This window comes from Pelophylax lessonae, assembly GCF_965119305.1.
Source record: "Pelophylax lessonae genome assembly, chromosome: 11".
Classification (NCBI taxonomy): Eukaryota; Metazoa; Chordata; class Amphibia; order Anura; family Ranidae; genus Pelophylax; species Pelophylax lessonae.
In genome coordinates this window covers 233,492,901-233,520,842 of record NC_138778.1, presented here as the reverse complement: position 1 = coordinate 233,520,842, position 27,942 = coordinate 233,492,901, and the positions used below count along the sequence as shown (strand labels likewise).

The window sequence follows — 27,942 nt, the reverse complement described above, 5'->3', positions numbered from 1 at the left end:
TTGTGTCCTTAAGGCTTCTAAAGTCAACTTGCTTGTTTTTTAAATGTTTTTTTTTTTTTGAGCGGATTATGTTCTCATTACAGCAAATTACTTTTTTTCTGATTAAAAAAAAAAAAAGTTTTATTTGAACACATTCAGGCATACAGGTTTCATAAACACCTCCCAAAAAAATGCAAAGTTGTAATGTACAAAACAGTAAAAAAACAAATCGGCATTTACAGCTTCCAACTGCATAGAGCTCACTAAAGAGAACATACAGCCCCACCTAGTGGCTGAAAACAGAAATGACAATGCCAATAGAGCATTAATATTGCACACTCCGAAGTCAGATCGTAATATCATTGCAAATTACTTTGATAAAGGAAATTACTCCAGTGACTCCTCCTGGCATCCTGTCATCTGCAACTCCCCCTATCTCGTTGTCAGTGATTTACTTTATTGTCCGGTCGTTGGTGATTCTCCGGGCTGTCCGGTCGTTGGTGATTCTCCGGGCTGTCCGGTCGTTGGTGATTCTCCGGGCTGTCTGGTCGTTGGTGATTCTCCGGGCTGTCCGGTCGTTGGTGATTCTCCGGGCTGTCCGGTCGTTGGTGATTTTCGGGCGTCCGGTCGTTGGTAACTCTCCCGGGTGTCCGGTCGTTTGTGACTATCCGGGCTGTCCGGTCGTTGGTGACTCCCTCCGGTGGCTAGTGGTTGGCAACTACTCCAGGTGGCTTGTGGTTGGCAACTCCCCCAGGTGGCTAGTGGTTGGTGGCTCCCCCTGGTGGCTAGTGGTTGGCAGCTCCCCCTGGTGGCTAGTGGTTGGCGACTCCTCCAGGTGGCTAGTGGTTTGCGACTCCTCCAGGTAGCTAGTGGTTTGTGACTCCTCCAGGTGGCTAGTGGTTGGCGACTCCCCCAGGTGGCTAGTGGTTGGCGACTCCCCCAGGTGGCTAGTGGTTGGCGACTCCTCCAGGTGGCTAGTGGTTGGCGGCTCCCCCAGGTGGCTAGTGGTTGGCGACTCCCCCAGGTGGCTAGTGGTTGGCGACTCCCCCAGGTGGCTAGTGGTTGGCGACTCCCCCAGGTGGCTAGTGGTTGGCGACTCCCCCAGGTGGCTAGTGGTTGGCGACTCCCCCAGGTGGCTAGTGGTTGGCGACTCCCCCAGGTGGCTAGTGGTTGGCGACTCCCCCAGGTGGCTAGTGGTTGGCGACTCCCCCAGGTGGCTAGTGGTTGGCGACTCCCCCAGGTGGCTAGTGGTTGGCGGCTCCCCCTTGTGGCTAGTGGTTGGCGGCTCCCCCTTGTGGCTAGTGGTTGGCGGCTCCCCCTTGTGGCTAGTGGCTGGCGACTCTCCCCGGTGGCTAGTGGCTGGCGACTCTCCCCGGTGGCTAGTGGCTGGTGACTCTCCCCGGTGGCTAGTGGCTGGTGACTCTCCCCGGTGGCTAGTGGCTGGTGACTCTCCCCGGTGGCTAGTGGCTGGCGACTCTCCCCGGTGGCTAGTGGCTGGCGACTCTCCCCGGTGGCTAGCTGCTGGTGACTCCCCACAGGTGCCCAGCTGCTGGTAGTTGCTTGTAGACTTGCTCCATCTATAACTTTGTTCTGGTATCGGCCATTTTTGGCTACAAGTGGCTACAAAGTGACAATCGGTGATTACTGGACAGGAAGTCAGCCGTGTTCTGGGAAATGCCCAACTTTACCGGCTTCATATTCCTTACTGAAGAGGTCTGGAGACTGTGGCCAGAGCCGCAGGCGGGTTGCACAGCGGAGGCTGAATCTGCGGTTTCATATCTGCTGGAGTTTTGCTTTTGAAAACATTTTAATTTCCTGTCTGCTCGGCGGTGAGATAAGCGGCTCGTCCTACGTCTCGTCACACATGGCGCTCTCACCTCCTCCATGCTCATTGTCTGCTGAGGGTGGTTATTGCTTTTCACCATCAGAGCCATTGCAGCCAGTAGGTGACTCACCCCACCGGGCACAACCTATAGGGCGTGAGCGGAGCTTTTTTTTTTTTTTTTTTTTTTTTAAGAAAAGGACTATTGCTCTGAAGCACTAGCTTTGCCCCCAGGGTTCACCATCAGCTTTATTTGAGTTGGATGCGGTCATCTTAGTCCATGCCTGCGCTATGGTGCGCCCTTTTTCTGCTGCACGCCGATCACCAAGTGCCCACCTGGGACAAGCTGAGCTGATGGTCCCCCTGGGTGACACCTCAATATTTCCTATCTCATTAACCCCTCTGTGTGCTGAGGTGCCGGTCAGGCTGTCAGAAACGTTGTCGGAGTTGTTTGCAGAGAATAAGTGGCCGCAGCGGGATTTGGCGAATGCAGGATCGGCATGGATCATTGGCCGCTGCGTAGGAATTGGCTCATTTGCACATCCTCCTGGGAGCCGAGTTCTTCGCACTTGATGAAGAGCGATCTCTCGCAGTCTCTTCCTCCGGAAACTGTCAGATGGCTGCGTTCCACAGACGTGGAGGTTTTTCTGCAGAGCCGAGGTCGCCCTTCCTAAAAAATGATGTTTTTAGGGTGACTCCGCAGGACGGAGTTCGAGAGAGGACCCCGGTCAAAACACAAGAAGAATTCCAAAGGGATCATTTGAAGAGTACACGATTTCATAAAGAGCTGCGAGTAAATACAAAAATAAAATAAAAAAAATCAACAAATAATTAAAATAAATAAATGCAAAAATAAAGTCCCAATGATTGAATTGTCCCAGAAAAGGATAATCAGTCCTTGTGAATAGACACGGATAATAACCACCCGTGAAAAATAATAATAATAAAAAAAGATAATATTAAAAATGAAATTTCTCCAGTGTTATGGATATCCAATCACCACAAATCAAGTGTGTAACGGATCAACCGACACCCCGATCCGTTGACAGATGCTCCTAGTGCTTCCCGAGAGCTCCAAGCACTCCACCAGACACCATAACCACCTCAGACCCCACGAATCGCGCAGCTTGGTTGGGGTCTCGCCGTCTCCTACCCACTCTGGACCTACGACAAGGCTCCAGGTTCCAGTGGGTTCTCTTTCCCCAGAGAGTGAAGCAGGAACAAGCTCTTATAAGATCTTAGTGATTATCAAAGGGAGTATGAAGAGCATAGCAATCACTTGTAGCAGATTCCCCCAAACATGAGTCGAGACTTCATGAAGGGGTAAAAACAGACTGTTTATTCAAACACATGCACAAAGAGATAAACACTGTGGGACAATCCCCCCCTCCTCCTTAGCAGCCAATCCACATACACATATACATCCCATAATAAGTTTATCTTAAGGCAGACAGAAACAATAGAACAAAGGAATACAGGCACTTACCAATAACAAACCCCACCCCCATCTCACTATCTAGCAATCTGAAAAGTCAAACCATTCATCTTCCTACATTTCCTGAGAGATATTGCTGACAAATATTACTGTCCCATCTGAAACAATTCAAACCATTAATTATGTGTTATTTCTCCCAGTGACGGTGAACAGTGTCACAAAGTGCAACCTCCACCTTTATAATTTGCACGCTTACCAGCTGGCCCTATCGCAGAGGGTCAAACACGCTTGGGGCCAATACCCAGCTAGGGCCTTTGATCGTGCTGTTAGGGTAGATGGTATAACCACATCAAGATTCGCAATGAGTAGACACAGCGAGGATGGATGTCAGAGCTATCCAAGGCGAGGATCCTCTCTCAAACAGAAGGTCTCACAGGGGTTCCCAAAAAGAGATAATGCTCGCCATAGTGTAAAACCAAACTACTTTATTCAAATTAAAAACAATTGCACTTAAATCAAAAACGCTTAAAACACACAAGGAAAGAAAAGCTGGCTGGCTCCAATAAAACGCCCGTCCTCCTGGGATCGTCAAGACGGCGCGGTGATGTCAGCACGTCGCTCCCCTAGGACGTTTCGTCACAACCTGACGTAATCCCTTGCTGTTTTGACTATTCCAAAAGGACAGGCCTTTTATTGGAGTCGGACGGTTTTTCTTTCTTTCCATGTGTGAAGCGTTTTTTATGTAAGTTTGGTTTTACACTATGGGGAGCATTTTCTTTTTTGGGAACCCCTGTGAGACCTGTTTGAGAGAGGATCCTCACCTTCAGTGCTCCATGGATAGCTCTGACATCCATCCCCGCTTTACAGGGATATAAGGATCATAGTAGGGTGCCTCTATGGGAACAATCAGTCTTTGAAACACATGATATTGGCCTCCTGTGTAGGCGAATGGTTTCTTGGCTGTCCCTAGGGCTGCTCTTCAAGAGAGCAGAAGCACGCTCCAATAGGTAAACATAAAAGGGAAAAGGAAGGCGCCTCGAAGTGCAGTGTTAAAACCATTTTAATGTCACACAAATGGAGAACACTTACAAGATCATTTGTCAAGGGCAGGCATGTAAAGACCTCACGGGGGTTCGTTCCAAGGACTTCCTAATGGCTCCCTTTCCCTGAAGCCATCCAGCAGCGTAGGGGGATGGAGAGAAGAGGTGTGGAGCACTATGGAGAAAGGAGCCGAGGTCCCGGTGGAATGCACGCCTCGTTCATGGACTGCAGGAACCTAGTGACGTCACGGGGGCTGTAACGTGTTTCGGAGCATGCGCAGTAACGCTCCTTTGTCAGAGCAATGGATGGAAAGGGGAAGGCCAGCAAAATAAATAGGGGAGGAGGCTGGAAACCAGCTAAAAAAACGTAAACAAGTATGGAGAAGGGCGGAATCCTCGCTGTGTCCTTTTGGGATAGTCAAAACAGCATGGGATTACGTCAGATTGTGACAAAACATTTCGGGGGAGCGAAGTGCTGATGTCACCGCGCTGTTTTGACGATCCCTGTAGGATGCGCGTTTTATTGGAGCCAGCCGGCTTTTCTTTTCATGAGTGTTTTTAAGCATTTTTGATGTAAGTGCAGTTGTTTTTAATTTGATTAAAGTAGTTTGGTTTTACACTATGGCGAGCATTATCTCTTTTTGGGAACCCCTGTGAGACCTTCTGTTTGCGAGAGGATCTTCGCCTCTGCGGATAGCTGCTCTGACATCCATCTTCGCTGTGTCTACCCATTGGGAATCTTGATGTGGTTATACCATCTACCCTAACAGCACGATCAAAGGCCCTGGCTGGGTATTGGCCGCAAGCGTGTTTGACCCTCTGTGATAGGGCCAGCTGGTAAGCGTGCAATTTATAAGGTGGAGGTTGCACTGGATTTGTGGTGATTGGATATCCATAACACTGGAGGAATTTCATTTTTAATATTTTTACCTTTTTTTTTTTTTTTTTTCATGGGTGATGTGATTATTATCTGTGTCTGTTCACAAGGACTGATTATCCTTTTCTGGGACAATTCAATCATTGGGACTTTATTTTTTGCAAATGTTTTATATTTGTTGATTTTTTTAGTTTACATGTGTTTTTAGTACAGCTCTTTATGCAATCGTGTACTGCTTTTAGGTTATGTTGTTCATTTAGCACAGTTTTTTTCTCTACCATTTAAAGAGTGACTCCATTTTTATTGAGAAAAACTCCTCCCCCTCTGGGTGATCTCTGTACATTGCAGGGATTGTAACAAACTTTGTTGCAGATTTCTACCTTTGTTATTCTGAAGAAATAATTGTTTCTTTCTCTGTGTCCATGTGCAATGTGAATAGGAGTGACTTTATAATCAGCTGCTGCACCTGCAGGGCTCTAAGGTGGCAGGGTCTGCATGTTCTTAAATGCGATTGCCCTTTAGAAGTATCTCACCAAAAATGACATTTTGTTGCAGGGGATGCTCAAAATCAGATTTTCTGGGAAAATCAGTGAAGCAAGCAGGAAATTACATTTCTAGGGGGCGCTCTGAATACCGTCTGTGTACAGAGCGCCTCCAGGTGGCCATATTGCATTTTACAGAAATTGACAGTCGCTGCAGATTGAAAAGGAAAGGACATTTTTAATAAAATTAAATTACAATTGTATATGTTATATTATTTTTTCTTAAATTTGTAACTTTTTCCCCCCACAAAAGTGGAGCTACCCTTTAATTTAAAGTGAAACTTCCCACTTTAAACACTTTTTATACCTCATGCTACTAGCATTACTAAATAGGAAAGTATATAATATTTACTTGTTTTTACCTTTTTTTTTAAGTTACTTCCTGGTTTCTGGCCTAGGCAAATGATGTCATCAATCCCAGGAGTCTTCAGGGGAAGGAAAAGTTGTTGTTTTCTCAGCTAATCACACCTCTCCTGCCTGCATGCTTGAGCTAAGGGCAGATGGATTCCAGGAAGTAAATGCTACATGAATCTTCTGCCCTCATTCAAGATGGCCGTGACCAGAAATGCTAGGGGAGTGTCCTTCAAAACTGATTTCTCAGCAAAATAAATCCTGCAGACACGGATGGAAGGGGGAGTTTGCTTTGAATATTAAAAATAAATTGTATTTTTGGTTTGTGGCACTCTGATGCAGTAAAGTTCCGCCCTAAAGTGAATTCTAAAAACCCAAAATTTCTTTTTAGTTTTGGTTGGAGTGGCGAAGTGTTTTGGAGCCCCTGATAAAACTTTATATTGGTATGTGTGCCCCCAGTGGGCAGATTCACCCTTTCTGCGATTCCTGGTGACTACCGTTCTAGGAAAAGCCAACCAACAATGAGGAATGGTGAGATCATCTGTCAGAATTTTCATTACCGTCTGGGAGATTTCCCCTGACTTCCTGGTGGTCCTGGTCAGGACTCTGTGCAGGCCAGTCAAGTTCCTCCACCCCAAACTGGCTCATCCATGTCTTTATGGACCTTGCTTTGTGCACTGGTGCTCAGTCATGTTGGAACAGGGAGGGGCCATCAACAAACTCCTCCCACAAAGTTGGGAGCGTGAAATTGTCCAAAATGTCTTGGTATGCTGACGCCTTAAGAGTTCCCTTCACTGGAACTAAGGGGCCAAGCCCAACCCCTGAAAAACACCCCCACACCATAATCCCCCCTCCACCAAATGATTTGGACCAGTGCACAAAGGAAGGTCCATAAAGACATGGATGAGCGAGTTTGGGGTGGAGGAACTTGACTGACCTGCACAGAGTCCTGACCTCAACCTGATAAAACACATATGGGATGAATTAGAGCGGACACTGAGAGCCAGGACTACAACATCAGTGCCTGACCTCACAAATGTGCTTCTGGAAGAATTGTCAAACATTCCCATAGACACTCCTAAACCTTGTGGACGGCCTTCCCAGAAGAGTTGAAGCTGTTATAGCTGCAAAGGATGGGCCAACCCAATATTGAACCCTATGGACTAAGACTGGGATGCCATTAAAGTTCGTGTGTGTAAAGGCCGGCGTCCCAATACTTTTGGTGATATAGTGTATATATTCGATATGTATCCAAAAGATAATTATTAATTCCAGTATGCTGTCCTAAGTTCTTTTCCTTTTGACAGCCCTCCAAAACATTTATAACTTTGTCTTCTTGGGTCATTGGGTGACATTTATTAGGAGGCTATGCGAGTTCTGGAGGCTCAGGATAGAAGGCCGGCCCTGGAAGAAATGTATGGACTTAGGCTTGGATATTGAGGGTTCTTCTTATTCTTCCTTGTCATCCCACATAATTTTTACTCATAGTACATCCAGGATCTGCACCACTTTCTACTGACCCCTGGCCTCTATCACTTGCTACTGACCCCTAAGCTCTGCATCACTTGCTGCTGACCCTTGAGCTCTGCATCACTTGCTGCTGACCCCTGAGCTCTGCATCACTTGCTGCTGACCCTTGAGCTCTGCATCACTTGCTGCTGACCCCTGAGCTCTGCATCGCTTGCTGCTGACCCCTGATCTCTGCATCGCTTGCTGCTGACCCCTGATCTCTGCATCGCTTGCGGCTGGCCCCTGATCTCTGCATCGCTTGCTGCTGGCCCCTGATCTCTGCATCGCTCGCTGCTGGCCCCTGATCTCTGCATCGCTCACTGCTGGCCCCTGATCTCTGCATCGCTCGCTGCTGGCCCCTGATCTCTGCATCGCTCGCTGCTGGCCCCTGATCTCTGCATCGCTTGCTGCTGGCCCCTGATCTCTGCATCGCTTGCTGCTGACCCCTGATCTCTGCATCGCTTGCTGCTGACCCCTGATCTCTGCATCGCTTGCTGCTGACCCCTGATCTCTGCATCGCTTGCTGCTGACCCCTGATCTCTGCATCGCTTGCTGCTGACCCCTGATCTCTGCATCGCTTGCTGCTGACCCCTGATCTCTGCATCGCTTGCTGCTGACCCCTGATCTCTGCATCGCTTGCTGCTGACCCCTGACCTCTGCATCGCTTGCTGCTGACCCCTGATCTCTGCATCGCTTGCTGCTGACCCCTGATCTCTGCATCGCTTGCTGCTGACCCCTGATCTCTGCATCGCTTGCTGCTGACCCCTGATCTCTGCATCGCTTGCTGCTGACCCCTGATCTCTGCATCGCTTGCTGCTGACCCCTGATCTCTGCATCGCTTGCTGCTGATCTCTGATCTTTGCATCGCTTGCTGCTGACCCCTGAGTTCTGCATCGCTTGCTGCTGACCCCTGATCTCTGCATCGCTTGCTGCTGACCCCTGATCTCTGCATCGCTTGCTGCTGACCCCTGATCTCTGCATCGCTTGCTGCTGACCCCTGATCTCTGCATTGCTTGCTGCTGATCTCTGCATCGCTCGCTGCTGACCCCTGATCTTCAATGCATACTACTGACCCATGAGCTCTGCATCACTTGCTGGGGAGCTCTGCATCACTTGCTGCTGACCCCTGATCTCTGCATCGCTCGCTGCTGACCCCTGATCTCTGCAATGCATACTACTGACCCATGAGCTCTGCATCACTTGCTGGGGAGCTCTGCATCACTTGCTGCTGACCCCTGATCTCTGCATCGCTCACTGCTGACCCCTGATCTCTGCAATGCATACTACTGACCCCGGAGCTCTGCATCACTTGCTGCTGACCCCTGATCTCTGCATCGCTTGCTGCTGACCCCTGATCTCTGCATCGCTTGCTGCTGACCCCTGATCTCTGCATCGCTTGCTGCTGACCCCTGATCTCTGCATCGCTTGCTGCTGACCCCTGACCTCTGCATCGCTTGCTGCTGACCCCTGATCTCTGCATCGCTTGCTGCTGACCCCTGATCTCTGCATCGCTTGCTGCTGACCCCTGATCTCTGCATCGCTTGCTGCTGACCCCTGATCTCTGCATCGCTTGCTGCTGACCCCTGATCTCTGCATCGCTTGCTGCTGACCCCTGATCTCTGCATCGCTTGCTGCTGATCTCTGATCTTTGCATCGCTTGCTGCTGACCCCTGAGTTCTGCATCGCTTGCTGCTGACCCCTGATCTCTGCATCGCTTGCTGCTGACCCCTGATCTCTGCATCGCTTGCTGCTGACCCCTGATCTCTGCATCGCTTGCTGCTGACCCCTGATCTCTGCATCGCTTGCTGCTGACCCCTGATCTCTGCATTGCTTGCTGCTGATCTCTGCATCGCTCGCTGCTGACCCCTGATCTTCAATGCATACTACTGACCCATGAGCTCTGCATCACTTGCTGGGGAGCTCTGCATCACTTGCTGCTGACCCCTGATCTCTGCATCGCTCGCTGCTGACCCCTGATCTCTGCAATGCATACTACTGACCCATGAGCTCTGCATCACTTGCTGGGGAGCTCTGCATCACTTGCTGCTGACCCCTGATCTCTGCATCGCTCACTGCTGACCCCTGATCTCTGCAATGCATACTACTGACCCCGGAGCTCTGCATCACTTGCTGGTGAGCTCTGAACTCTGTATCGCTACTATTTATTTATTATTAGGAGTCAATGTGAGTTCTGGAGGCTTGGGATAGAAGGCCGGCCCTAGAGGAGTCGTCTGGAGTTAGGTTTGGCTATTGAGGGTTCTCATTCTTCTTTGCCGTCCCACATCATTTTTACTCCATTTTTGTTCCAGTGTCCTCATATGTTCTCTCCGCTGTCTGCAGCATTATAATATGTGCCATCATATCATGCAAATATCACCCTCCGCAATGACAGTCACCTGTGTTGGGTAAAGAACTCACATTTCATTTTGAATAATTGTATCTCCTACACTGACACATGCAAACATTTCTTCAACACCCACTACTCCTATCCATACTACTAGATGTATTAAGGCAGAATGTGACCCTGGGTAAGGTAGCAGATTGCCCCATCTACATTGTCTGGACTGGCCCTATCAGACACCAATTGCCTCCAATACATCCTCACTTGTGAAGGGACTGGGAAATGCACAGCTCTGCCTGATGGTGCAGTCCACCTGGCTTACTGCAGGAGCTGGGAGTTGTCTCTGAGCTCCTGGACATCCAATATCAGACCTTAGGCTACTGCCTAGTTTGCCTTATTCTTTAAATCGTCTATAACTTGATTATCTTGTTACACCATATTTCCCTTCAAATTTTCCACATACAGAGATCAGATACACTGATAGTGACTGCATTGAATAGTACACACCGAGCGGGGGGAGGGGGGGAGGGAGAGGGTTGGGTGAAGGAAGTGGCACGTAATAGTGTGAAGATGTTTAATTTCCTGTCTTTTTTGTTCTGGAAGGTGTCCAACCCCCCGGATAATCTGAGTTAACCAGATCAGCATTGGCTGAATCCTCCAATCACACATCACATCAGACAAGGAGAGGAGACCGGATCCCCCTCCCTGATTAGAGACATTCAGTTCTAGGTGGATGGCGGAGGGTTCAGACGCATTTTGGGGTGCAATATAAAATTACTCATTGCTTATAATAGTTAAAGAATGAAGAGGAGTACTCATTTGTGTGAAAGAGATACATTTTATTAAATGCGATAGATACATTGTTCCAAGTATATAGTATACAGTATATACCCATCAAATATACTACACCACCCATAACCAATACTAATCTAATCAGAATATATTCTTACTGTATTATATACACATCACTCAGCTTGGTGTAGGTGAAGGAACCAGATCAGCATTGGCTGAATCCTCCAATCACACCAGACAATGAGAGGAGACCAGATCCCCCCCGATTAGGGACATTCAGGTATAGGTGGATGGCGGAGGGCTCAGTCACACTCGGGGAATCAATATAAAATCATTCATTGCCTAAAATAGTTAAAAAAAACAAAGCTGCGTACTTAAATAAAATAAAGATACATTGTTCCAAGTATACAGTATATACCCATCACATATACCACACCACCCATAACTGTACTAATCTAATAAGACTGTATGCTGATTGGACGTTTGAATTACCGTACAATCTTCTATGTACATGAAAATATCATTGACACACATTATGATTCCTGAGAGCACGTTACATCCTTGAGGGCAGACACCCCGACATCAACCATTTCTTGGGGGGTCAGTGGCAGTTGGACATATATCCAGCCCAGCCAATCACTGACTCCTCCATGGAACGAATGTCAGAGGTGTGTGCTGATGTTCCGAGACTTGAAGACCTCCAATCAGATAGAAAGCTATTGAAGAGCTCCAATCAGATAGAAAGCTATTGAAGAGCTCCAATCAGATAGAAAGCTATTGAAGACCTCCAATCAGATAGAAAGCTGTTGAAGACCTCCAATCAGATAGAAAGCTATTGAAGACCTCCAATCAGATAGAAAGCTATTGAAGACCTCCAATTAGATAGAAAGCTATTGAAGACCTCCAATCAGATAGAAAGCTGTTGAAGACCTCCAATCAGATAGAAAGCTGTTGAAGACCTCCAATCAGATAGAAAGCTGTTGAAGACCTCCAATCAGATAGAAAGCTATTGATGGTCATCACATCTCTGAAGGAATCATTCTATATAAAACTGTACCATAAAATATCAGTATAATAGCATTATATCTGTAGTATATCTATAATAATACAACATTATCCACATGAATCTATATATAAAATCATTTAGTATCTATATAATGAGCTTTAACAATTGCTGCCCTAAATGTATATAAGATATATATTGTTCTAGTATAAGAAAGCTTATTTACCACCCCCCCCCCCACCATATCTGCATTGTATCTATTGATAAAGAACAAAAGTGATTTTGATTTGCTCCGCTTTATCTGTATTGTACAGTAAAAGATTCCTCAACTATATTCCCCGACCAAAGATCTATAATTCTAAATTATGTCCAGTTCAAGACCAATCTCACCTGCACAGTCTCTGGATCTTGCATGTGGTTTGATGTCTGTACAGATGTGATTGGTCCTACGGGTTTCACCGGGAATCCTTCTACAACACCCTAATCTGACTATGTGAGTTATCAGTAATATTCTTTTTCAGTTGGAATACGGCATAGAGGGGCTCGGTGAAGGTGGCGGTGAAGGTGTGGAGAAGATTGGCGGGGTCAGAAAGCTCACAGAAGGAGAGACGCCCGCCCTCATAATCCAGATAGACTAACAACCTGTTGGAGGAAATTTTGTGAGACAGAAGTTTGGATTCACCCTTGTGCAGCATCTGATATGAGTGACCCGTTCTCCCGATCCCCCAAGACTTATCGTTTTCTCCTATCCAACCATCTCTCCTGCTCATACTGGGGTACCCCATCCCTACCGCCCATTCCCCCGATGTACTGGTCTCTACTATCCAGCAATGTTGCCCCGAAGAAAACTTATTGATGCTCAAGACCCGAGAAGACTCAAACCTGTTGGCAGCGTTGGGTCGTATCTGCTTCACATTGGTGGATATGGCAGTTTTCCAGTCACAGAATATTTTTACGTTATCAGCCGCAGTGTTTATATCCAGAATGATTCCTAAAGGCTTCTGCACAGGGAGATAAATGTCCTTCATTTTTATTATGTCTGATAAACCTACATGTATCATCGTTGATAACAATATGCGTGACCTCCATGAAATGAGGCATTCGTCTGGTTCTTGTGTCTCCTCCGAGCATAGAGCTGTGTTCTGATCAGTATCTGAGTCCCGGTCCTGTAGAAGAGTTATTGGATCGGCCATGTTCAGCTCCTCCAAACGTCCAGTCTTCCTGGACAGCTCGTCCTTCTTTAGTTCCAGATTCTGGATTAAATCGAATACCGGGTCCTCCTGCTCTTCCTCTTTGGAGATCTCCCTCCCGATTTGGTTTTCCAGGTTGTCCAGACCTTTCCTGATGCTTCTTAACAGAGCAGAAAATTTCCCTTTTAGGTTCTCTCTGTCTTTCTTCGCCATTCCCCTGCGATTGTTCAGATTCTGGACTCTCTTCTCAGTCTCCTCTCTCTCTGCTATCAGTATCTGCAGATCATTTCTTAGTTTCTTCTTCTTCTTCTCAGAGGCCTCCTCCAGCATCTCCACCTGATGTCCCCGGTGTTCTCCTTTTACCATACATAACATACAGATACAGGTGGAGTCCTCTGTGCAGTATAACTCCAGGATCCTGCTATGTTTGGAGCATTTTCTGTTATGCAGACCAGCAGAGGATTTCACCTTTTCAGCAATGTTAGAGAGGTCTGTATTCTTCTTCAGTGTAGGTTTTCTTCTAAATCTCTTCCTGCACCGGGGACAGCTGTAATCTTCACAATTTCTCTCTTTGGTGTCCAGATATGGCTCAATACATTCTTGACAGAAGTTGTGTCCACAGTTCAGTGTCACAGGATCGGTATAAATGTTCAGGCAGATGGAGCACTTCACATCTTCCTGCACATCTGCAGACGCCATTGTAGGAAAAATGAAGAAATGAAACTGAATTTTTCGTAAAATACCTTTTTTCAGGGCGTAGTCTGCTGAGATCTGGTTGGAAGGCTGGTTTGCTAACTTCACATTACAGAGGGTGCGGTCTGGTTGTTTGACGTCAGACATCTACTTTCCTTCGGCCATTATTTTGTGTCCCATTAGTTTAGTCATTGGAAGACCATATCAGCTAAAGAAGCAATTGTTTTAATGATAGTCACAGGAACTCCCATCCCCCATGATGATGGCTGGTTCTGTATTAGCCCAGCTTTAGAGTGCATCTGTCACAGAAGAGTTCTGTATGCTTCCATTGCTGACCCCTGAAATCTGCGTCACTACAGACCTCTGCACTCTGCATCACTTATTACTGGCGCCCTCAACTCTGCTTCAGATACTACTGATAATCTGTACTCTGTTACTTACTACTGAAGCTCTGGCCCTCTGCATCAGTTAATACTGACCCCTAAACTCTGTTACTACTGACCTCTGCGCTCTGCGTCACTACTGACCCTCTGAACTCTGTATCACTTACTACTGACCCTTGACCTCTGCATCACTACTGTCCCCTGAACTCTTCGTTACTTACAACTGACCCCTGAACTTTGTGTTCCCTATCATTGAACCCCCCCAACTCTGCGTCACTACTGACTCCCAAACTCTGCGTCACAACTAACCCCCCCCGAACTCTGCGCGTCACTACTGACCCCCCCTCCGAACTCTGTGTCACTACTGACCCCCCCAAACTCTGTGTCGTTACTTGACCCCCCCGAACTCTGCGTCACTACTAACCCCCCGAACTCTGCGTCCCTACTGAAGCCCCCCGAACTCTGCGTCCCTACTGAAGCCCCCCGAACTCTGCGTCCCTACTGAAGCCGCCCGAACTCTGCGTCCCTACTGAAGCCCCCCGAACTCTGCGTCCCTACTGAAGCCCCCCGAACTCTGCGTCCCTACTGAAGCCCCCCGAACTCTGCGTCCCTACTGAAGCCCCCCGAACTCTGCGTCACTACTGAAGCCCCCCGAACTCTGCGTCACTACCGAAGCCCCCGAACTCTGCGTCACTACTGAAGCCCCCTTAACTCTGCGTCACTACTGACCCCCCTGAACTCTGCGTCACTACTGACCCCCCTGAACTCTGCTTCACTACTGACCCCCCTGAACTCTGCGTCACTACTGACCCCCCTGAACTCTGCGTTACTACTGACCCCCTGAACTCTGCGTCACTACTGACCCCCTGAACTCTGCGTCACTACTGACCCCCTGAACTCTGCGTCACTACTGACCCCCCTGAACTCTGCGTCACTGCTGACCTCTAAATTCTGCATCACTGACTGCTGACCCCTAAACTCTGCATCACTTCTACTGACCCCCGAACTCTGCGTCACTACTGAAGCCCCCTTAACTCTGCGTCACTACTGACCCCCCTGAACTCTGCGTCACTACTGACCCCCCTGAACTCTGCTTCACTACTGACCCCCCTGAACTCTGCGTCACTACTGACCCCCCTGAACTCTGCGTTACTACTGACCCCCTGAACTCTGCGTTACTACTGACCCCCTGAACTCTGCGTCACTACTGAAGCCCCCCGAACTCTGCGTCACTACCGAAGCCCCCGAACTCTGCGTCACTACTGAAGCCCCCTTAACTCTGCGTCACTACTGAAGCCCCCTTAACTCTGCGTCACTACAGAAGCCCCCTTAACTCTGCTTCACTACTGACCCCCCTGAACTCTGCTTCACTACTGACCCCCCTGAACTCTGCTTCACTACTGACCCCCCTGAACTCTGCGTCACTACTGACCCCCCTGAACTCTGCGTCACTACTGACCCCCCTGAACTCTGCGTCACTACTGACCCCCCTGAACTCTGCGTCACTACTGACCCCCTGAACTCTGCGTCACTACTGACCCCCCTGAACTCTGCGTCACTGCTGACCTCTAAATTCTGCATCACTGACTGCTGACCCCTAAACTCTGCATCACTTCTACTGACCCCCTGAACTCTGCGTCATTTACCACTAACCCCCTGAACTCTGCCGCAGTTATGACTGACCCCCTGAACTCTGGGTCATTTACCACTGACCCTTGAAATCTGGTTCATTACTGACTCTCCGAAATCTTCGTCACTTATGTCTGACCCCCTGAAGTCTGCCTCCCTTATCTCCGACCCCCTGAACTCTGCTTCCCTGATCACTGACCCCCTGAACTCTGCGTCCCTTATCACTGACCCCCTGAACTCTGCGTCATTTATTGCTAACCCTCTGCGTTACTTGTTGCTGATCCGTGAACTGTGTGTCATTTACCACTGAGCCCTGCGCTCTGCGTCACTACTGAGCCCTGCGCTCTGCGTCACTACTGAGCCCTGCGCTCTGCGTCACTACTGAGCCCTGCGCTCTGCGTCACTACTGAGCCCTGCTCTCTGCGTTCTGCGTCCCTACTGACCTCTGAACTCTGCGTCCCTACTGACCTCTGAACTCTGCGTCCCTACTGAGCCCTGCACTCTGCGTCCCTACTGACCTCTGAACTCTGCGTCCCTACTGAGCCCTGCACTCTGCGTCCCTACTGAGCCCTGCACTCTGCGTCCCTACTGAGCCCTGCACTCTGCGTCCCTACTGAGCCCTGCACTCTGCGTCCCTACTGAGCCCTGCACACTGCGTCCCTACTGAGCCCTGCACTCTGCGTCCCTACTGAGCCCTGCACACTGCGTCCCTACTGAACTCTTGGGGGGGGGGGGGGGGGGTGATGGATGTGGTCGCTCAAGATGTATGCCCAAAATTGGGATGACTGCCTAACATTTTTTTTCTGTGTGTTTATGTAACGGAGATACAGTACATATTGTATTTGCACCACAGTGCTGCTTCTAGCTGCCCCACAGCAGTTCAGAGCATTGGAAGACTTTGCTCCTGTCACATGACACAGCTGAGGGGAGGGGCTTCCCTCACTCGGAACCACCACTGCATGTGGTAAGGGAGGGGTTATATCTTTATATAAGGGGGGTCTGTGCTGAGGGGAAGGGCCTACACAGGGGGAGGGGGATGGTGTCTATACTGAGATAGGAGAGCGGGGGGGGGGGGGTGCTGTAGTATCTGTACTGGAGGATTAGGGCTGCTGTGGGAAATTTGGGAAGAGGGGATTATTTTTGGTTCTATTCTACACCCAGCACCCCCTGCTTTAAGCACTATACTCTGTGATGCACACACCTGAGCCCTGCATTCTGTTGTGTACACTCCTGAGCCCTGCATTCTGTGATGCGCACTCCAGAGCCCTGCATTCTGTGATGCGCACTCCTGAGCCCTGCATTCTGTGATGCGCACTCCTGAGCCCTGCATTCTGTGATGCGCACTCCTGAGCCCTGCATTCTGTGATGCGCACTCCTGAGCCCTGCATTCTGTGGTGCACACTCCTGAGCCCTGCACTATATACACTGTGTTGTACATTTCATACTCCTCACCACTGCACTCTGTGTACATTATGTACTCCTAAAGGTTGGCTGTGTGTATAAAAACACCTATTATGAGTTTTTTTTTTTTTTTTTTTTAATATTGTGCTGAGGTTTGTATGTGTCTGTTAGACGCTTTGTGGCACAGTAATTAAAGCTTATTTTGTGAGTAAAAGGACTGTGGCAAAAAACAATCCCCGGCTTTTGAAGGCCATCACATCTCTGTGGGGATCATTATATATTAAATTGAAACATTAAACATTTTAAGTTTAATTATAGCATTATATCTCTCAAATATATCCATAAAATTACAACATTAACCACCTGAACCGGTCATATATAGTAATTTGGGATCTCTATAATGAACCTTAACAACCTCTCCTAAATGTGTATAAGAAGGTTTATATACCCCCACCATATCTGTATCGATTATTGATGAACACAATGGTTTTGATTTGCTCCGCTAAACCTGTAATATCTGTATTGTAAATAACATATTCCCCAACTATAATCCCTGATCAGAGATTTATGATTATAAATTCTCTTCAGCTCCAGGCCCAACCACATCTGTACAATCTGGATCTTACATGTCATCGATGTCTATACCGATGTGATTGCTCCTAGCGTGGGGTTGCACCAGACATCCTTTTAGATGAACCTAATCTGACTGTGTGAGTTATCAATATGCTTTCTCACTTGGAGTACAGCACGGAGGGGCTCAGTGAAGGTGGCGGTGAAGGTGTGTAGAAGACAAATGGGGTCAGAGAGCTCGTAGCACGAGAGCTGCCCAGCCTCATAATCCAGATTCGTAGAAGGAGAGCTGCCCAGCCTCATAATCCAGATTCGTAGAAGGAGAGCTGCCTGGCCTCATAATCTAGATTCGTAGAGGGAGAGCTGCCCGGCCTCATAATCCAGATTCGTAGCAGGAGAGCTGCCCGGCCTCATAATCCAGATTCGTAGCAGGAGACCTGCCCGGCCTCATAATCCAGATTCGTAGAAGGAGAGCTGCCCGGCCTCATAATCCAGATTCGTAGAAGGAGAGCTGCCCGGCCTCATAATCCAGATTTGTAGGAGGAGAGCTGCCTGGCCTCATAATCCAGATTCCTAGATGGAGAGCTGCCTGGCCTCATAATCCAGATTCGTAGAAGGAGAGCTGCCCGGCCTCATAATACAGATTCGTAGAAGGAGAGCTGCCTGGCCTCATAATCCAGATTCGTAGGAGGAGAGCTGCCTGGCCTCATAATCCAGATTCCTAGATGGAGAGCTGCCCTGCCTCATAATCCAGATTCCTAGATGGAGAGCTGCCCGGCCTCATAATCCAGATTCGTAGAAGGAGAGCTGCCTGGCCTCATAATCCAGATTCGTAGAAGGAGAGCTGCCTGGCCTCATAATCCAGATTGGTAGAAGAATAGCTGCCCGGCCTCATAATCCAGATTCGTAGAAGGAGAGCTGCCCGGCCTCATAATCCAGATTCGTAGCAGGAGAGCTGCCCGGCCTCATAATCCAGATTCGTAGCTGGAGAGCTGCCCGGCCTCATAATCCAGATTCGTAGAAGGAGAGCTGCCCGGCCTCATAATCCAGATTCGTAGAAGGAGAGCTGCCCGGCCTCATAATCCAGATTCGTAGAAGGAGAGCTGCCCGGCCTCATAATCCAGATTCGTAGAAGGAGAGCTGCCCGGCCTCATAATCCAGATACACCAACAACCTGTCAGAGGGAATTGTGGGATGCAGATGTTTGGTTTTGCTTCACGTTATACGAATCACCTGACCACTTAATTGCCCAGGACTTGCTGTTTTGTCCAATATATCCCCATTCTTTCCTCATACTAGGGTATCCCATCCCTATCGCCCATGACCCTGATGTACTGCCCTCCACCATCCAGTAATGTTGCCCTGAAGAAAATTCATGTATGCTTAAAACCTGATGTATTAACCTGGGCCCTTGAGAGAGTCACATGATTGTAACGCAATGCGTGGGGAGGAGCCGGGTGACATCACTTCCTTTCTACGGCCGAGACCGGAAGTGCGGATTTTCTAGCTGCTTTCTTCCTGGGACCCCTCGGTTTGGTTCCTAGGCTACATCTGCTGTCTCCTACTTTAATTAGGAAGACTTTACCATAGCTGAAAAGGAGCCACAGTAGGAGCGTTCAGAGGGAGACACCCTGGATATTAGAGCCCTGGAGAAATACTGGTAGTCATCGGCAGAATTTCCCATACCTAATCTGTGACATCTGTACATTTGGTAAGAGTCCAATTCTCACTCTTCACAAGGTAAAAGATCAGGTTGTGGGAAGACCTCTTGCTTTATCAAACCTGGCCCTTGCAAATTTTAAAGTGAATGCTATTTAATAGCTGGTAAGGGTACCATCACAACTTCTATTTTCACGCGGTGCTGTGGGGGATACAAGTCTGTGAATTATCATTGCACCTTTCACCCATTTGCACCTTGTTCATCAAGAAGATTAATTTGCACCTGTTTGTGGCCTGTTTGGGACTTGATGATTTTACGTGTGTGTTTTTCACACACACAGTGTACCTTTGTTGTGTATTGTCCTTATTTATTCACTTTCTGATGATTTTTTTAATTTTCATCTCCTACGTAGTGTATTTTCGTTGATTCATTTCTTCAGGGGTGTCTCAGCAAAATGTCTAAAAATTGCCCAAAAATTGTATACAAGGTGGCGGGTGGATGAAGCCTACTTTAAAGCTACACAAAGCCACATGTTTTCATTGTGCACCATTAGGACCTTCTAGCTGCCAACCTCCTAACAACCAGTGACATCAGTTGATAAGGAGAATGTCAGTCATCTGTATAGCATCTTTGTTTGGCTATCCCTTGCCTCTCTCCATCAGCTTTGGGGTCACATTAGCTGAGTGATGGAGAAAAACGGAGGAAGAAGAGAAACCTTGGAATACTAGTCAGTTATAGTTTGCAACTCTAACATTGGGTTTCCTACATGTGTGGATGTTGCTGGATTATGTAAAACTAATAGAATGGTGTTTACATTTTAGGATAGGATGCCTCAAGACTGTTCATCATTTTAAAGGGTGCCTCGAGACTGTCCATAATTTTCGAGGGTGCCTCGTGACTGTCCATAATTTTCAAGGGTGCTTCGAGACTGTCCATAATTTTCAAGGGTGTCTCCAGACGGTTCATAATTTTCAAGGGTTCCTCCAGACTGTCCATAATTCTCAAGGGTGGGTGCCTCGAAACTGTCCATAATTCTCAAGGGTGGGTGCCTCGACTGTCCATAATTCTCAAGGGTGCTTCGAGACTGTCCATAATTTTCAAGGGTGCCTCGAGACTATCCATAATTTTCAAGGGTGTCTCCAGACTGTTCATAATTTTCATGGGTTCCTCGAGACTGTCCATAATTCTCAAGGGTGGGTGCCTCGAGACTGTCCATAATTCTCAAGGGTGGGTGCCTCGAGACTCTAATTCTCAAGGGTGCCTCGAGACTGTCCATAATTTTTAATGGTGCCTCGAGACTGTCCATAATTTTTAATGGTGCCTCGAGACTGTCCATAATTTTCAAGGGTGAGTGCCTCGAGACTGTCCATAATTTTCAAAGGTGCCTTGATGAAGAAAAGGTTGAGAAACACTTGTATAACTCCAGGATCGTGTTATGGTCGGTGCATTTTGTGTTCTGCAGATCAGCAGAGGATTTCACCTTTTCAGCAATGTTAGAGAGATTTGTGGTGTTCTGCCTTGAAATCTCTTCCGGCATCAGGGACAGTTGTAATCTTCATTATTTCTCTCTTTGGTGTCCAGAGTTTTAATACATTCCTGGCAGAAGTTGTGTCCATGGGTCAGTGTCACAGGATCGGTATAAGGCCCCTTTTACACCTACCTCCTATCTAAGTGGATGCCCTATCGGGAGAAACGCGTCAGAGGAGGCGCCGCGTCATCACATCTAGACCAGGCAGCGGTCCGCACTGCAGGCGGACCCCGCCATACAGCTCCTCCGTGAGGGAACTCGCTATTATTGTCTTCACAACTGTAAGTGCAACCATTTGTTTTAATAAAAATCTACTGTTGGTAATGCACTATTGCGGTCCCCTCTGTTGTGTCCCCTATTATTGAGGTCAACCAGACTAAGGAGTTACAGCAGCCAATCAGAGTCTAGCCACCTTTGGCAGGATCCTCTTTCGTCAGGCTTTCTGACTGGGTCTGTTCCTCTTGGACACAAGCAACTACATCAGCCATCCTAGAGTCCAGTAACCCCTGGCAGGACCACTCATCACTATTGAACCAGGCTTCTTGTTTGGCTTTTGTCCGGTAAGAGTCTAGGGAGCACGAGTGTGTCAGAGTGCCTTCTGTATTTCTGGGAACTTTTCTACCTGGCTGCATGACCCCTGGAGCGGTCACATTCATATATGCCCTTAACGTTTAACTTTTGGTAAAAGGCCAAGCTGGTGGTGGGACTTTGCACCTTCCAATCACAGTTCACCTTTCCCCAAGCTGGAAGTTTATGTCACCATTTTTTGCACTTTATTTATGGACTTATAACATGGACGTTTATTGCACATTGGTGTATCACTAGTCACCTTCTGGACATTTTTTGTTTTACATGAATTGCATACGTTTTCATTTTTTTGCATTATTATTGCATTTTTGGTTTATTTGTTTGCATCATTTTGTATGTTGCACATATGCACTAGGGCAGCGCACCTGATTTCTTTACCTATTCTACAACATACACTCTAAGGTAGCAGCACACCTTATATTAAATCAGCGCACTTTCCTACCCACCACACCCTTTTACACGGGCAGTTGTTCTTCTGTTTGTAAAAGCATGTTTTGTTATTTTGAAATTCCAATGCTCCTGGCACAAAGATTATTCACATTTGTACATTGCATTTACATGCGATTACTCACTTTTTCATGCAGCTGAGGTAGTAAATTCTTGCCATTTGTATAATAACTGTTTACTTATTTTTTCTTTGTACTGCGATTAGCTGCGGTACATCGTTCCTGGACGCTGTCAACTTTATTTTTCTTAAATGCACAAAACCGTATGTTATAAAAACATTGCTAAACGCAGTGTGTGAACGGGCCCATAGAGATGCATTGCTGCGGTAAATAAGTTCCTCTATCCGCAGCTAAAAGCAGAATTTCAACCGTTCATGTGAAAGGGGGGCCTAAATGTTCAGGCAGATGGAGCATGTCAGATCTTCCTGCACATTTGCAGATGCCATTGTACCAAATCTGAAGAAATTAAACTGAAATTTCTAATGTATCGTTCGTGGCGTTGTCTGCTGAGATCTGGTTGGAAAACTGGTTTGCTAAAGTTCACATTGCATAGGCCGGTCTGGTTATGTGACATACCGCCCTTCGGGCATTATTGAGGCCCATCAGTTTACCCATCGAAGTGATTGTGTTAATGAATCCATCGTTTTGTCATCGATCATAGAAATGCCCATTGTGACCCATTTCTTGTCCACCTCTCATGCTTCTTCTCCAGATCAGAGACTGACCACAATGCCTACTGCTCTCCTTCCAGGAAGATTTCCTCATTCATTCTGGTGTCATCCAACAGGATCTGGACTCTGTTATAATTCAACTTTTTTTCTCTTCTAGATCCCTCTTACCTTCCTGGAGACCTCACTGCTCTGTATGAGAGATCATTCCCTGCCGACCTTCTTAAATCTCCAAACCCTCTCACAGCAAAACCAGCCTGTGGTTTTATATGTGTGTGTGTGTATGTATGTATATGTATGTGTATATATGTGTGTATATATATATATATATATATATATATATATATATATATATATATATATATATATTCAGATGGTGTGCAGCCTGGGGACGGTCCATGCTGTTCCATACAGTAATGCTCTGGGATCACCTTCTTTAGGGTACAGGCAATCTTTTCTCTGCCATGATGTGTCTAAATAAAGGTTTGGGTATTGTTATAGAGGACTGTGTGCATCCTGCAATGAGACATGTAATCTTCATCCTTTGTTCTCATTCTCATCTATGGACACATTAAGCATTGCAGATCCCGTGTAAAATGTTAGCAGAGGTAACACCAGTTTCCTGTCCTCCATGGGCACAATGTGTTCTACAGTGCAAAAGTGCGTGGAAATGCCATTCATTTTGCCCATTTAATGTCTGTTCTCCACTTGTCATTCACAGTAGTGTAGAAAGATGGGTGGGGTGGCAGTTCCCCATTTCTCAGGGTGGCAGGATTCAGATTGCCTGCTAATGTGGCCAATCTTTGGCTCCGTCTACTGGACCCGGGAAAGGAAGGAAGAGCAATTACGCTGGGGACTGAGAGAACCAACATGAGTACAAGAAGAAAAGCAGTAAGCTGTTCTGACCCCTGCACTGTGCGTCACTACTGACCCCTGCACTGTGCGTCACTACTGACCCCTGCACTGTGCGTCACTACTGACCCCTGCACTGTGCGTCACTACTGACCCCTGCACTGTGCGTCACTACTGACCCCTGCGCTCTGCGCCACTACTGACCCCTGCGCGCTGCGTCACTGGTGACCTCTGGGCTCTGCGTCACTGGTGACCTCTGGGCTCTGCGCCACTGGTGACCTCTGGGCTCTGCGCCACTGGTGACCTCTGGGCTCTGCGCCACTGGTGACCTCTGGGCTCTGCGCCACTGGTGACCTCTGGGCTCTGCGCCACTGGTGACCTCTGGGCTCTTTGTCACTGGTGACCTCTGGGCTCTGCGTCACCTCTAAACTCTGCGTCACTGATTACCTCTGAACTCTGCATCCCCTTTAAACTCTGCGTCGCTACTGAACTCTGGACTCTGCGTCACTGATGCTATGTTGTACATTTCATACTCCCAGCCACTGCACACTGTACTCCTGAAGGTAGGCTGTGTGTAGAAAACCTATATAATGGAATAGATTTTTTTTTAACTATTGTGCTGAGGTTTGTATGTGTCTGTTAGACTCTTGCTTTATGGCACAGTACCTGAAGCTTATTTTGTGGGTGAAAGGACTATGGCGTATTGTGTATAGACTGAGTAGACTCAGGATTTTTATGAAACAAATGCCCTTTAAGCCCCTCCCACTGATGGGGCAATTTGGCCACACCCACCATTTAGCGCAGTGCATGCTGCTTCATGATACAGATTAAGTTCTTGTGTATGGTGGAGAAAGGGGGTGTTAAAAATATTGGCCCTGGGTGCCGGATATGCTGGGTATGTCACTGGCTGCACCCACAGAGACAGATTAAAGCAGAATGGGGCCCTAATCATGCCCCCCTCCCCCAATTCCTTCCATTGATATTGATAGGAATTGCATTGAACACAGAGACGTCGCCCCCATCTACCTTGTGTGTACTAGAATGTCCCATCAGATACCAACTGTTTACAAGTCCATTCTCCCTTGTAAGGTGACAGATGGGTCCACATCTTTGACAGATGGTGCAATCCCTTTGGCTTATTGCAGGAGCAGGGGGTTGTAGCTGGACCCTCTGGACATGCATTGGTGGGCCCTAGGCTCCTGCCTAGTTTGTCTTGTGGATTATCTGGCTCTGTTGCTACTAAATTTGTGGCCATTTATTACGTTTAAAAAAGGAAAAATGTGTAAGTCACCTATAACCAGATTTTTGTTCGTGATTGTAAAGCCTTTTTTTTTTTTTTTTTAAATGTAAAAATAACAAAATATGTTCTACTTCCCTCCTCTGTGCAGTTGGTTTTGCACAGAGCAGCCCGGATCCGCCTCTCCTCGGGTTCCCAGCTGGAGCTCCTGGCCCCTCCCTCCTTTTGAGTGTCTCCACAGCAAGCAGCTTGTTATGGGTCACCCGAGCCGAGCTCCATGTGTCCATTCAGGTACAGAGCCACAACCCAGCCCCACCCCCTTCTCGCTCCTCATCCGCTCACTGAATTTGATTGATAGCAGCAGGAACCAATGAGGAGGGAGAGTCCTGGGCAGCTGAGACACTCCTGCAACATCGCTGGATAGAGCGGGGGCTCAGGTAAGTATTAGGGCTGCTGTACACAGAAGGCTTTTTATCCTAATGCATAGATTGCACCTTCTGACTTTACAACTCCTTTAGGTGTAACAGAGGAAAAAAGTCACCCATAACCTGATTATCTCGTTACACCATATTCCCCTTCAAAGTTTCTGCATGCAGGGATCAGATACACTTATGGTGACTGCATTGTGTGGTATGGGAGGGGTGGGGTGAAGGAAGTGGCACATTTATGTATTGAATAATTGAGTGAAGATGTTTAATTTCCTGTTCTGGAAGGTGTGTCACCCCCCCCCCCCCCCCCGATAATTTGTGTGAAGATGAATCCTGCACTATATACACATCACTAGTGCAGCATGGTGTAGGTGAAGGAACCAGATCACCAGACGATGAGAGGAGACCAGATCCCCCCCCCCCCCCCCCGATTTTATAATGACAGGCGGCTGTCATTATAAAATCATTATTTGCCTAAAATGAATCTAAGTACTCGTTTGTGTGACAGAGATACATTTTTTATTAATTGGGATAAAGATACATTGTTCCAAGTATATAGTATACAGCGTATACCCATCATATATACTACACCACCCATAACTCTTCTAGTTACATAGTTTGTGAGGTTGAAAAAAGACATCAGTCCATCCAGTTCAACCTATGATGTGTGTGTGTGTTTGCTTTTAACTGTACATTGTATACCCCTGTATGTTGTACATTGTATACCCCTGTATGTTGTACATTGTATACCCCTGTATGTTGTACATTGTATACCCCCTGTATGTTGTACATTGTATACCCCTGTATGTTGTACATTGTATATCCCTGTATGTTGTACATTGTATATCCCTGTATGTTGTACATTGTATACCCCTGTATGTTGTACATTGTATACCCCCTGTATGTTGTACATTGTATACCCCTGTATGTTGTACATTGTATACCCCCTGTATGTTGTACATTGTATACCCCCTGTATGTTGTACATTGTATACCCCCTGTATGTTGTACATTGTATACCCCCTGTATGTTGTACATTGTATACCCCCTGTATGTTGTACATTGTACAGCCCCTGTATGTTGTACATTGTATACCCCTGTATGATGTGGTCTCTAAGGTGCCCATCTAATAGTTTTTTGAAACTATCAATGCTCCCTGCTGATACCACTGCTTGTGGAAGAGAATTCCACATCCTTACTGCTCTGACAGTGAAGAACCCCCTACGTACTTTAAGGTTAAACCGCCTTTCCTCTAGTTTTAGTGAGTGGCCACGTGTCTTATTGTATCTCCTTTCTCTGAATAGTCTAATCTAATCACAGACCATATGCTGATTGGACGTTTCATCCACCATACAATGTTATGTGCATGATCATATCATTATTCCTGAGCACACGTTGACATCTGTGCTGGTAGACAACCCAACATCGAACTTTTATTGGGGGGGGGGGGGGCAGTGGCAGTTGGACATGAATCCAGCCCAGTCAATTACTAACTTCCCCAGGAACGAATGTCAGAGGTGTCTTCTGAGACACGAAGACCTCCAATCAGATGGAAATCTATCAATGGCCATCACATCTCTGTGAGGATCATTCTATATAAAACTGTAACACAAAGTGCTAGTATAATATTAGCATTATATCTATAATAATACAAACTCAGCCTTCAGAATTTGTAATATATAGTAATTTTGTGTCCCTATAATGAGCCTTAAGTGTATATAAGATATATATTGTTCTAGTATAAGAAGGCTTACAGTATCTCACAAAAGTAAGTACACCCCTCACATTCTATCTTTTCATGTGACAACACTGAAGAAATGACACTTTGCTACAATGTAAAGTAGTGAGTGTACAGCTTGTATAACAGTGTAAATTTGCTGTCCCCTCAAAATAACTCAACACACAGCCATTAATGTCTAAACCGCTGGCAACAAAAGTCAGTACACCCCTAAGTGACAATGTCCAAATTGGGCCCAAAGTGTCAATATTTTGTGTGGCCACCATTATTTTCCAGCACTGCCTTAACCCTCTTGGGCATGGAGTTCACCAGAGCTTCACAGGTTGCCACTGGAGTCCTCTTCCCCTCCTCCATGATGACATCACAGAGCTGGTGGATGTTAGAGACCTTGCGCTCCTCCACCTTCCGTTTGAGGATGTCCCACAGATGCTCAATAGGGTTTAGGTCTGGAGACATGCTTGGCCAGTCCATCACCTTTACCCTCAGCTTCTTTAGCAAGGCAGTGGTGGTCTTGGAGGTGTTTGGGGTCATTATCATGTTGTACTACTGCCCTGCGGCCCAGAGGAGATCAAGCCTATACTCACCCAATCCTTTGATCCTCCGGAAAACGGCGCTTCCCACGTCCAGCGGTGGACTGCTCCTACTGTCCTCACGTCCAGAGCCAGTCTGACCGCATTCAACCCTAGAAAAAAAAAAATGAGCCGTTAACCCATGCAGTGCAGGCAATGCTCCACTGAATGGGAAGAAAAAATACAGGTCCCAGAGCAGCAGTATTTTTTTCACAGGACAGCAAGCACTGCCGCTTGTCTGAAAGAGGTTGCTCTATCACTGCACAGGCCACTGGACAGTGACATGCATGTTGCAGATTCAGCCAGCAGGGACTGCAGCCCTGATCCCAGGACACAACCCGGAAGGGACGGGGCAGATAACTGAAAAAAGGTACTGTCCCGGCAAATTCAGGACAGTTGGCAAGTATGGACCCACTACAAGATTTTATCTGGCCTGCCACCAGTATCCATTCCATAGCCTTAATACGAACAAACATAGGTCTAAAGTCAACAGTGGCTTTCTATGGTCTCCATTTCAACCCCCTCCAGGACAGATTACCAACTGCTCCACTATCCTCATTCCCATTATTGGTTACTGGGACTGTGTTTGCCCCAATATTCACAGAAGGATGGAACTTCCTCCATGCAGACCTGCTTCACCTCCGGGCTTCCACCCTGCTGCTCCAGCCATGC

At 47.3% G+C, this 27,942-nt stretch overlaps 2 protein-coding genes and 1 long non-coding RNA gene across 3 annotated transcripts in view; 1 reads left to right on the top strand and 2 right to left on the bottom strand.

Moving 5' to 3' along the window:
• PRKCA (protein kinase C alpha) overlaps positions 1–27,942 on the top strand; it is a 425,544-nt gene that overhangs the window by 87,990 nt on the left and 309,612 nt on the right. The window lies entirely within an intron of this gene.
• On the bottom strand, positions 11,284–17,708 carry LOC309566806. Its single transcript, XR_014225900.1, has 3 exons — positions 17,589–17,708; positions 11,677–12,076; positions 11,284–11,386 (listed from the first exon to the last, which is right to left on the bottom strand). It is a non-coding gene; the product is annotated as an uncharacterized lncRNA (long non-coding RNA).
• On the bottom strand, positions 12,117–13,613 carry LOC309567554 (E3 ubiquitin-protein ligase TRIM58-like). The gene has a single exon (XM_082272939.1). The coding sequence runs from the start codon at positions 13,578–13,580 to the stop codon at positions 12,162–12,164; it is 1,419 nt and encodes a 472-aa protein (XP_082129065.1). The 5' UTR covers positions 13,581–13,613; the 3' UTR covers positions 12,117–12,161.